This window comes from Diabrotica undecimpunctata, chromosome 1, assembly GCF_040954645.1.
Source record: "Diabrotica undecimpunctata isolate CICGRU chromosome 1, icDiaUnde3, whole genome shotgun sequence".
NCBI lineage: Eukaryota > Metazoa > Arthropoda > Insecta > Coleoptera > Chrysomelidae > Diabrotica > Diabrotica undecimpunctata.
The window spans coordinates 10,845,832-10,859,289 of NC_092803.1; the positions used below are offsets into that span (position 1 = coordinate 10,845,832).

The following is a 13,458-nucleotide window of genomic DNA, read 5'->3' on the forward strand; positions in this document are numbered from 1 at the left end:
ATGATGGGACGTTGTGGACGATAGCGCGTAGAAGATTGGCGCAGCAATCTGGCAACGGCAGAAACGACTGGCGAAAGAGACTAAAGAAGATGGAGGACGACGTATAATAAACAGCTAACAAAAATAAATGTCTATTAGTTTCCATTGTATGTCATCCTTAATAGAAAATTTAACATTCAAAAATTCACTATTTTGTTCTTTTGTAAACGTTTTATTAAGTAAAATTAAACTTCTCTATTTTACTTTATATATAGCTATTAGAAGCTTAAAAACTTCTATTGGTTTCCGAAGAAAGTTCTGTATTTAAAGTTTATTACCTCCTGATTTCTTAACACCGATATTATCTTATAAATATCCATTCTTTTTATTTTTTTTTTAATGAAATTTACAACTCCCATCAGAAAAACAAACCGTCCTATATTTTGATAAAAAATGCTTTTACGAGTATTGATGCAAATTTATATCAAGCCAATGTGGCCAATAAAATAAAATACCTTTACAGATACAAGGTTGTGAACCCTTGTTTAACAAACTTTCCATGATATTTCTTAAATATTGAGAATCTAATAGCTTTAACTAAATAATTTATATTAAATCTATAAGTTAGGTTAAAGAAGAACCGTCGTCAGCACTTAAAGAAGGCAATGCATTTATATATTTTTAGGTATTCATCCGTTAATAACTTTATTACATTTTGATACAAAAGAGTAGTAGAAGTTTCGGCGAAATCCAATTCTCCATTGTCGATACGTTGATCTTTGAAATAACACTACTTTCAAACTCTTTTCAACATTTTATTGAAACAGACACAACATTGCATCAAACTTATTTTTAAAACTAGCCGTTTTTCTTATGGTTAATATAAATCTCTGTATTCTATATAAAGATACATCAAAACAGCCAATAATTACGGCAAAAAGTTCCTTTCAGTCAAATATTTCTGTTAAAAATTGCAGCTTTTGCCAATTATATAATTGAGAGAGGCCAAACTTTTCTTCGGCTTTTTTGCTTCGCTAACCTTGAAAACTTTTTCTTTAAATAGCAGATTCTTAACATTTTTCAATTTAGTTAACAAGATCCAAACGAAGTTTTAAAGTAACTTTATCTCAAATGATGTATTTAATAGATTTACAAAAGTTTTTCGAATAAATTCATAAAATATTGTGTAAAATGCTGTATACTAATATCTTTTGAACGAAGAAAGCTGATATAGATTAAATTTTACCTTTGCAAAGCTATATTTTTAAAAGTACCAACAGATTCTGCAATTTGAAGGCATAAATTTAAAAATAAATAAAAAATAAAATATTAACTCGGGTAAACACGCGAAGAGAAACTTGTTGAAACTTAAGTTGGTCATTCAGAATTATGTTTGTGTTTTTTCTTTCTTTCTTTCTCCGCTTCCTTTTACCCTATACCATTTTCAATTCCTCGAGTGATTTTGTTTAAGTTTTTCCGCCTCTACTACTTGCTGTATCCATTTTTTGTTGGTCTGCCTCTTTTTCTTTTTCCGATGTTTTTTGCTTCATAAATCTTTCTTGTTATTCTATTGAAATACATCCTCATCAGATGCCCATACCAGTTCATTTGTCTCTTTGCTATTTTGTTTATTATCGGTTCCTGGTTGGCCATTCTCCTAATAGTCTCGTTGCTTAATCTATCCCATTTTGTCTTTCCAACTATCCTTCTTAGATGTCTCATCTCCATTGCGTTTATCCTGCTCTTCTATTTTTCCAGAATTGTCCAGTTTTCACTTGCATAGAGCACAGTCGGTATCACTATTGTGTTATATATTTTTATTCTTGTTTCTCGTGCAAGTTCTCTTTTTCCCATTATTGGGGCTAACGCTTATAATTTGTTTGATTTCTTTGCTCTATTTGTTATTTCCCAGTCTATTTTTCCGTCATTAGTTATTTTATTATACTTCCCAGGTATTCGTAAGTTGTTATTATTTCCAATTCTGAGTTTTTACATTTTATCTTTATTTGATTATCTTCCTTATCTCCTTTGCCGCTGATTATTAATATCTTACTTTTTTCCTCGTTTATCTCCATTTTTAGTTCTTCTATTTGTTCTACCCATATATCCATTAGTTTCTGCATTTTATTCTCGGAATCTGCTATTAGTACTATGTCGTCTGCATACATTAAGGACTCTATTGTTACCGGTTGTAATCTGCGGTAACCTATTATTGTCTGTAGTTGATTGGTTCTGACTCTAGTGTTTCTTATCAATTCGTTCATTACTATTATGAATAGCAGAGGGCTGAGACTATCTCCTTGTTTAATACCTCTCTTCCAATTAAATGCTTCCGATCTTCCCCCTGTTATTTGTACCCTTCCTTTTACCTCTTTGTAAGTACTTTCTATAATTTTTATCAATGCATTAGGTACGTTTATTTTCCTCAAGCATTTCCCTATAATATGTCTTTCTATCGTGTCAAATGCTGCTCTTAGGTCTATGAATGCTAATACTAATTTTTCCCCGTATCTATACTTCTTTCTATTAGGTTTCTAATGATATATATGTTGTCATTTGTCTGTCTTCCCGGTCTAAATGCCGTTTGTTCTTCTCCCAATACCATTTCTACTTCTTGTCTCAGTCTCCTCTCTATTATTTTCGTATATATTTTAAAGCATACCGATGACAGACATATTGCTCTATAGTTGTCGCAGTTTACATGTTCTCCTTTTTTGTATATTGGCACGATGATATTGCTCTGCCAGTCTTTAGGGATTGTTTGTTTTTCCCATGCCTTATTATATATTTTTCATAGCCAGTTTATTCCTTCTTCTCCCATGTATTTTACCATTTCCGGTTCAATTTCATCATCTCCACCTGCGTTGCCTATTTTTATATTTGATAATCCTTCTATTACTTCTTCTCTACTTATTTGCTCTGGCTCTGTGTTTTCTTCACCTTCATTGATTATATTGTCTTGCTTTATCACTTCGGTATCAAATTTTTTCTCATAATATTCTTTCCATACCCTAGCTACTTGTTCTGGGCTTATTTGTATTTGGTTTGAAGTATATCTTACTGCTTGAAGTATCTCTTATTTCCTTTCATTTTCCTTGCCTTATGTGTCGTATTGTCGTCCAAAAGTTTCTAATTATATTTTTCCCGAAGTTTTTCTCTGCCTATAGTATTTTTCTTTATCTTCTTCTAATCCCGTTTTGATGTATCTTTTTCATGCTATTTTCTTCTTTTTTATTTCTGTCTTCACTTCTTTATTCCACCATATTGTCCTTTTCAACTGTTTATTATATTTTTTGATTCCACACACTTCAGTTGCTGTTGTCTTTAATACTTTACTGTATGTATTCCATCTTTCTTCCATTGTGCATGTTTCTTTTTGGCACCCTATTTGTCTCAGTCTTTTGTTAGTTTCCTTCTTGTAAAATTCTCGCACTCTTTCTGTCTTTAGTTTGTTTACATTTACTTTCTTGTACTCTTTTCTTTCCACTTCCTCCATTTTTTCATTCTCCAGTTTTGCAGTGACCATCCTGTGTTGTGTAGACAGTTCCGGATCCTTTTCCGTTAAGATGTTTTTTATATTTTGTTCTAGGTTTTTCGTATAGACTATATAGTCGATTAAGCTTTTCGCATTTCTCTCTTCAGCCACAAATGTATCGTTAATAGTTTGTTCACTTAATGTGTTTCCTATTATCAGGTCATTGGTTTGGCAGAATTCCAGCATTTTAATTTCATTTCTATTTAATGTTTCTTCCCCATATTGTCAAATGCATCCTAATCCCCTGTTAACGTCCTTACCTACTCTCTTAGTTTGTCTAATGCGTTTTGGAGTTCGTTGTAAAATTCTATCATTATCTCTTCTTCGTTTTTGTGTTTTTTAATTTATTAATTTCCATAGATTCCAACAAAGATAGCTTAAGGCCTTTATTTTCAACGTGAAGAATTTGAAATTCGTCATTAAAAGAATTATTATAATCTAGAAGGTGAAGTGCGTATGTAGAATCTATTTTTCTATTATTGAAAGCCCTTTAATGTTCTGCTATACGTTTGTTAAAAGTTCTACCAGTTTGAACGATGTAAGTTTTTGTGTAAGTGCTTTTTATTTTGGCTCTTGTTGTTTTTAATATATTTGCCTAAGTTGTTGTTTGTTCTAAAAGCTGGTGCTTTTTAAAAGCTTTTTTTATGCGTTTGGCTATTTTTGTTGATATTTTGCCTATATGTGTAATCGAGCACAAGGTACTGGGTTTTTAATAGCTTTGTTTTCAATTTTTCATTTTATTTCTCTGTCTAAGCTCGTTTTCTTACGAGGTTAAATTATTAAGGATGGCGCCATTAAATTCATTTTAATTTTAAAGATAATACAAACAGATTGTATATGAGTTTTGAAAGAACTACACCCAAATCTCTACCGATACAGTACTTTTATAAAGTTGTACGTTTGAAATATTTTTGATAAATAAGTTTTTTTCCCATTTTGGTAAATAGCTTGACTACAAGCCGGGGTAAGCTACTAAAGCACACTTTACACATTTTAGCCTAATATTCACTTTTTAGCACAGTTAATGCATAAGTAATTTGACATATATTTAGCAGTAAAGCCATCTTAACTTATTAGTTCAAAAACTTATTTTTTTGTAAGAACAAATATTTAATTGCACATCCCAATTAACGTACATATTGAAACCAACTAACAACATTAGACACATTAAAAGAAGACCCAAAGAAAACTCCTTGGACTACAAAAAAATATCTCTCCTAAAAATCTGGCCTGACAATATTTTGTAAAAACCCTGTCGAAATGACCGGAGCGCTGGTTCAACTAAAAAACAGACACCAGAAGTGAATATTTTTTATCAAAATTTTATAAAATGTGTGTAACTTTAACATCAATACCTATAGGTTTCACAATAACACGTCCTCTTCAGTTTTCCATATTTCGCAAAGAATGTTTCAGCGTGGAATTTTGTTTGGAATGTTGAAAGTTTTTAATAAAGTATATCATTGGAACACGTGCGCTATACAAATATAAAATTTAATTAAAAATGTATAAAAAATTTCTGGCGATTAAACACGGGTTGGCACAATTGAGAAAGGTATTGTAAGAAAATATGGTTTATGTAAAAAATTAATTGATTAGGCACGTGTAATAAATCATCGAATATAAATATCTTGTAAATCTTTGTTATATTTGTTTATATATTATTTATGTTGTACCAATTGTCGACATTTTATTTGGCAGATTTCGTTTAGTAGATTTCATTTGCAGCGATTCTAAAAGCGTATTTTATATGCGTAACTTCAAGTAGTAATTATAAAGGATAGACACTATTCTAAATGGAGTAAAAATAGATTTTGAAACAAATGGGAAAGTACCACCAATATTTTGCGGTGGGCATTTTTCGAAAGTAAATAAGAATTAGATTTAGATATGAGATAACAAGAATTTGGAAACTTATTTCTGTTGAAAAAGGCAAAATTGTTAATGGTTTCTGAAAAGTAATTTGAGTTATTTGTTTTAAATATCATGTTGAAAATTTTCTAAATCGAAAATAAGTGGGAAAGATGAATGCTTATGATTGGTTAAAAAGGAATGGTGGGAATGAGAGAGTTGAGAAGGTTGTCTGGGAGAGATTGAAAGAATGATTATGTTACCGGCAGACCAGAAGAGAAGACGTGTTTTCGTGTAGTCAATCTGAGTACCAGTGTTTTCGTTTGTTAGTGAAAAAGGTGGAAGCTGAGAGCAGATCAGAATCGAGAAGATTAATACCTCTTTTGGGTCTGCATAGTCCACGAGATATAATTGAGAAAGAAAGGAGAATTTGTGAATAAAGAGTACTGGTCAAAAGAGGCTTGGGCTTGTGTTTTCGGAGGAGTAGTTTGCTGGTATGCGGTTTGGATCGATGCTGAGAACGGGAAAGATTTGATGGTAGCCGGACATAATCAATCAAGGAAGGAACTGTGGTTTGATCGAGAGGAGACATCATTGGTTTAAAAAATTAAGGTCAGTCAAATAATTTGAATGAAAGTAATTTTAAGATATTTTAAAGATAAAATCAAATAAATATAAGCATACGAACTAAGATTCCAAGTTTCAAAGAGTTATTTTTTTGTGAATAAATTATATTTTTATATGGTCATTTTTTTTAGTAGATATTATTATAAAACAGATCAATAGATAGTTTGTAATTAAAATTAAATTTAGAGTATAGGAGTTTGTTGGAAAAGATAATTGCCCACAAAAGTTATTTATTAATATTCATCGTATTGCTTATTGAAAACAAATAATAATTTGTGTGAATATTTATGTTGTTTTAATGTTAGTTACGTTTCCTGTTCTATCCCGATTATGAGCAACTAGGAGATACTGAACCCACTAGAAGAGATATATAAAATAAACTGATTCAAGTAAAATTAAAAAGGCACCCTGAGAATTTTTAATAGTAATTGATTTGTATGACTCTGCATAAATTAGTGAATTAATTAATTAAATAATTGGAGTAATTAAATTAGTGTTAATTAATAATAAAACATCATAAAGCAGATCACAACAATATATATATATATATATATATATATATATATATATATATATATATATATATATATATATATATATATATAGATATATATATATATATATATATATATATATATATATATATATATATATATATATATATATATATATATATATATATATATATATATATATATATATATATATATATATATATATATATATATATATATATATATATATATATATATATATATATATATATATATATATATATATATATATATATATATATATATATATATATATATATATATATATAAATATATATATATATATATATATATATATATATATATATATATATATATATATATATATATATATATATATATATATATATATATATATATATATATATATATATATATATATATATATATATATATATATATATATATATATATATGTATATATATATATATATATATATATATGTATATATATATATATATATATATATATGTATATATATATATATATATATATGTATATATATATATGTATATATATATATATATATATATATGTATATATATATATATATATATATATATATATATATATATATATATATATATATATATATATATATATATATATATATATATAATATATATATATATATATATATATATATATATATATATATATATATATATATATATATATATATATATATATATATATATATATATATATATATATATATATATATATATATATATATATATATATATATATATATATATATATATATATATATATATATATATATATATATATATATATATATATATATATATATATATATATATATATATATATATATATATATATATATATATATATATATATATATATATATATATATATATATATATATATATATATATATATATATATATATATATATATATATTATATATATATATATATATATATATATATATATATATATATATATATATATATATATATATATATATATATATATATATATATATATATATATATATATATATATATATATATATATATATATATATATATATATATATATATATATATATATATATATATATATATATATATATATATATATATATATATATATATATATATATATATATATATATATATATATATATATATATATATATATATATATATATATATATATATATATATATATATATATATATATATATATATATATATATATATATATATATATATATATATATATATATATATATATATATATATATATATATATATATATATATATATATATATATATATATATATATATATATATATATATATATTATATATATATATATATATATATATATATATATATATATATATATATATATATATATATATATATATATATATATATATATATATATATATATATATATATATATATATATATATGTTTGTTTTGAGGTTTCCGCGGGAGCTATATGTGCTGTCACTATTTTTCCCGGATTGACTCCGCGTTGTAAAATGCTGGTTTTCTTGAAAACCATTGTTTTGGCGACGTTTCGGCAAGGTCTCACTTGCCATTCTCAAGCCTGGTGGATCTACTTCTCGTCGTTACTCGATTAGTACTGGTCGACTGGGCATTTCGGCGCTCGTTTAAATACTCTCTCGGCGGCGCGCGGGCTCTTGTGATTGGTCCTGCCTGTGTGCGAGTGGGCGGGGCCTTGTCTGGCGGTCTCGCTGTTTGTTTTTTCTGTGCGTTAACTGAAGTTGAATTTTTTTGGGCGGTTTTTGCAGAGCTGGTTTCCATGTTGTTGGTAGTCTTTGGGCATCATCTCGAGTGTTTAGGTTATTTGGATATTTTTCTATTTCTATGGCTTCCCTGATTATTCGCTTGGTTTTGTGTTCGATGTTCGCTAGCATTGTTGTCTGTTCTAGATCGATCGTGTGTCCTGTTGTTAGGGCATGTTGTGCAAGGGAAGATGTCTTTTCTTGCTTTGCAATAGCGTTTCGATGTTCTTCTCGTCTTACTTGAATTCTTCGATTAGTCTGTCCGATGTAGGATTTGTCGCAGTCTCCACAGGGAATCTTGTACACTCCTTGGTTTTCTAGTGGGATTTTGGTTTTTGCGGAGTTAAGCATATTAGAAATTTTCTTATCTGTGTTGAATATTGTCTCTATTTTATGTTTTCTTAGGACTCTACTGATTTTTTTCCGTAGTGCCTTCACGTACGGTAAAATCGTCTTAGCAATAGGTTTTTCTTTTTCTTCTGTTGATTCTTTGCTTTTTCCTCCTTGTGATTTTTGTGCCTTTTCAATTGTGTACGTGGTGAAGCCATTTTTTCTTAATGCTGTTTGACCGTTTTCATTTCTTTGTTCCTGTGTTCTTCATCTGTTAATCTTTCTGATCTTATAGTCAGGGTTTTGATGACTGACTGCAGTTGTGCAGGATGGTGGTGTGAGTCAGCGTGTAGATATCTGTCGGTGTGTGTTGGTTTTCTGTATACCGTGTATCCTAAAGTTCCATCTGTTTTCTTGATTATTAAAACATCCAAAAACGGTAGCTGTTGGTCTTTCTCTAGTTCCATAGTAAACTGAATTTTGGGGTGGATGGTGTTAATGTGATTTAGGAATGTATTTAGTTTTTCTTCCCATGTGTCCAGATAATGAAGGTGTCGTCCACGTATCTCAACCATAGTTTCGGTTTATACTCTGCCGTTGTTATTGCTCGTATTTCTATTTCTTGCATAAACAGATTTGCTATCACCGGTGACAGTGGTGAACCCATGGGTGCTCCCTCGACTTGTTTGTACCTTTGGTCTTTGTATATGAAATATGTGTTGTTGAGGCAGTGTCTCGTTAGGTTTAGTGTATCCGGTGGTATTGGGTATTTTTTTCCTATAATCTCTAACGATTCTTCTACTGGGACGTTAGTAAAAAGTGACACCACGTCAAAACTCACTAGCAAATGTCCCGGGTCAAGAGTCACGTCCTTTATACGCTCGATGAAGTGGCCTGCGTTCTTGACGTAAGAATCCGCTTCCTCTGCGTACGGTTGTAACTGATTGGCTAAGAACTTTGCGAGCGGCTGTGTGGGTGATCCGATTGAACTAACTATTGGTCGTAGTGGCATCCCAACTTTATGAACTTTTGGTAAACCGTAGAGCTTAGGGCACCTAGATGATTTTTCGCGTGGAATCAGCTTGGGCTGATCCTCCTTTTTTATGTTTGAAACTTTGATCTTGGCCTTCGTTGTTTTTTCTAGATACGTTGTTGGATCTGTGGCAATTTTTTCGTATGCTGTGTCGTTTAGAAGATCTGTTAATTTTTTGTCGTAGTCATCTATATTCATTACTACCGTGGCGTTACCTTTGTCCGCTGGAAGGACGATTATTTCTTTGTTTTTCTGCAAATCTCGCAACTCTCGTAAATACAAAATCTCGTAAATACATTCCTAAATCACATTAACACCATCCACCCCAAAATTCAGTTTACTATGGAACTAGAGAAAGACCAACAGCTACCGTTTTTGGATGTTTTAATAATCAAGAAAACAGATGGAACTTTAGGATACACGGTATACAGAAAACCAACACACACCGACAGATATCTACACGCTGACTCACACCACCATCCTGCACAACTGCAGTCAGTCATCAAAACCCTGACTATAAGATCAGAAAGATTAACAGATGAAGAACACAGGAACAAAGAAATGAAAACGGTCAAAACAGCATTAAGAAAAAATGGCTTCACCACGTACACAATTGAAAAGGCACAAAAATCACAAGGAGGAAAAAGCAAAGAATCAACAGAAGAAAAAGAAAAACCTATTGCTAAGACGATTTTACCGTACGTGAAGGGCACTACGGAAAAAATCAGTAGAGTCCTAAGAAAACATAAAATAGAGACAATATTCAACACAGATAAGAAAATTTCTAATATGCTTAACTCCGCAAAAACCAAAATCCCACTAGAAAACCAAGGAGTGTACAAGATTCCCTGTGGAGACTGCGACAAATCCTACATCGGACAGACTAATCGAAGAATTCAAGTAAGACGAGAAGAACATCGAAACGCTATTGCAAAGCAAGAAAAGACATCTTCCCTTGCACAACATGCCCTAACAACAGGACACACGATCGATCTAGAACAGACAACAATGCTAGCGAACATCGAACACAAAACCAAGCGAATAATCAGGGAAGCCATAGAAATAGAAAAATATCCAAATAACCTAAACACTCGAGATGATGCCCAAAGACTACAACAACATGGAAACCAGCTCTGCAAAAAACCGCCCAAAAAAATTCAACTTCAGTTAACGCACAGAAAAAACAAACAGCGAGACCGCCAGACAAGGCCCCGCCCACTCGCACACAGGCAGGACCAATCACAAGAGCCCGCGCGCCGCCGAGAGAGTATTTAAACGAGCGCCGAAATGCCCAGTCGACCAGTACTAATCGAGTAACGACGAGAAGTAGATCCACCAGGCTTGAGAATGGCAAGTGAGACCTTGCCGAAACGTCGCCAAAACAATGGTTTCAAGAAAACCAGCATTTTACAACGCGGAGTCAATCCCGGAAAAATAGTGACAGCATATATATATATATATATATACCTATATATATATATATATATATACCTATATATATATATATATACCTATATATATATATATATATATATATATATATATATATATATATATGTATATATATATGTATATATATATATATATATATGTATATATATATATATATATATATATATATATATATATATATATATATATATATATATATATATATATATATATATATATAGATATAGAGTGATGGGGGGCAACTGGACCCAGGGGGTGTCTGGGCCATACTTTTTCACTCCAAAATATTCATTCTAACCTTCATAGTACTTCTGGTGTCTGTGAGAAGTCCAATTTAAATTCGTAGTTATTTTTTATGAAATCAATGTGGCGTTCTTGTGATTTACATTATTGTTTTAATTATCAAGGTAAGTGTGTTTACCATGTATATTAGTGTAAAAGTGTTGATTAATATTCTATTAAAAATGTTTAAATTAGTTTTGCATGCTTATTTTATTAACATTGAGGTTAGAATGGGTGGTCCAATTACCCCGAGAGCTTTTGATCTTTCGGAATAACTGGAACCCATATCGGAGTAACTGGGCCAGGGCCTGGTTCAGTTATCCCCCAGACCTAGGTTATATCAGATTGTTTTTGTTTCAGAAGATGGTACAAACGTACATAAGAAAAACTCAGAAAGGTGCTGACTCCTTAGATACAACGAAAGATCTTGATAGGGCAATTGAGAAATGGCATCAAAACGACACGGAGTGCATTATTATTTTACAGTATTCCACGATCTGCATTGAAGCATCGAGTCAAAGGAACGCGTGGGTCTAGACTAACTTCAAAAGAAGATAACGGTGGTGGAGGAGTTCAGTCATATTTGCCGTCTTTTAAGGAAAAAAAATTGCAGATTGCATGAAAATTATGAACAAAATGGGTTTACCCTATCCAGAGACGAAGTACTAGACTTAGTACAATTCTATATAAGACAGAATAATATAAAGAGTAGATTTAATGACCATAGACCAGGCCCTGACTGGTTTAGATTATTTAAAACTAGGCACCATCTTTTAATAAAAAAAAACCTAGGAGTAATGAATATGGTAGATGCGATTAGGTGAACCCTTGGGTCATCTATAACTTATTTGAAGTTTTCACAAAAACTGTGGAAGAACTAAACCTTAAGGGGAAACCAGAACGGATATTTAATTACGACGAGTCGTCATTTTGCCATGACCCTAATAAAACAAATGCCGTTGGTGCAATTCAGCAGTTGCAGGTGCAGGTGCAGCAGGTGCAGCCGTTGTTCTGCTGGTAGTCAAATGATACTCTCCTCTGTGTATTTAAAGGTAAATACGTAATGGATAATTGGATTAATGAGAATACAACATGCCAAACTGCAGTTTATACAACGTCTCTAGGTTGGATGGAAACTACTTATTTTTGTAATTGGTTTAGAGATGTTTTTTACCTAATATTACAAAGAAGAGACCAGCTTTATTAATTTACGATGACCATGTTACCCATGTGTCCACAGAATTAATTAAGTTAGCACAAAAAATTAAATTACTATTATAAAGGTACCTCCACACATGATACATTTATTACAACCATTAGATATGTAGCTCTTTAAAGGTCTGAAAAATAGTTGGGGCAAGGCACACATTAAGTGGCAGAGGAGAAATCCTTGCAAAAAAAATCCTAAAGAAATATTTGTACAAATGATAACCAATCTAGCACATGAAGTACCTAGTATTAATATTATTAACGGATTTAAAGCTACAGAAATTTATGATGCCGATAAACAAGGTCCTAACAGAGATGCAATTATTACGTGAATATTCAAAAAAGATGATTTGTTTAGGTATAAAAATAATCTTCTCAATCCCACTACAGTACACTTGCTTCTTTGAATGTCCAACATTCAGTAACTATCCCTTCCTCAGCCACAGTACAATCTGAAGACAGTAGGAGTACATCTTCAGCAGCACTACAACCAGATGCGAGTACCTACTGTTATAGCCACTGGAAATCAAGGAGGCTACGAGTATTCAAATGTAGGTTAACAAGCATCCCATACTTCTTCACAGAAGATACAAGATGGTACAATCAGATGTCTTGAACGTTTTTTTCCTATCAAAACAGCCAGAAACCTCTCTCTTTATCTTTGCAATTGGTAAAAGAACCAAAGCTAGTTCTGTAAACGAAGTTCAAGTAGAAAAAGGAAGCCCTGTCTCGCAAATTGGATCTTCTTTACAAACACGTAAATCATTTGAGAAATTGTTGTTAGAAATGATAAAAAATAAAAGACCACAGAATT

The 13,458-nt window shown here is 30.3% G+C and overlaps 2 protein-coding genes and 1 pseudogene across 2 annotated transcripts in view; 1 reads left to right on the forward strand and 2 right to left on the reverse strand.

Annotated features, from left to right (window-relative positions):
* Positions 1-13,458, reverse strand: part of LOC140444602 (monocarboxylate transporter 2-like) — a 798,852-nt gene that overhangs the window by 535,449 nt on the left and 249,945 nt on the right. The window lies entirely within an intron of this gene.
* Positions 9,186-9,899, reverse strand: LOC140436299 (uncharacterized). The gene has a single exon (XM_072525412.1). It carries the CDS (start codon positions 9,897-9,899, stop codon positions 9,186-9,188), a length of 714 nt encoding a protein of 237 aa, XP_072381513.1.
* Positions 11,799-13,051, forward strand: LOC140436977 (uncharacterized; annotated as a pseudogene).

Bases quoted from the DNA above. Each gene is read 5' to 3' on its own strand.
- LOC140436299 (XM_072525412.1), bottom strand. From the start codon at position 9,899: ATGAATATAGATGACTACGACAAAAAATTAACAGATCTTCTAAACGAC.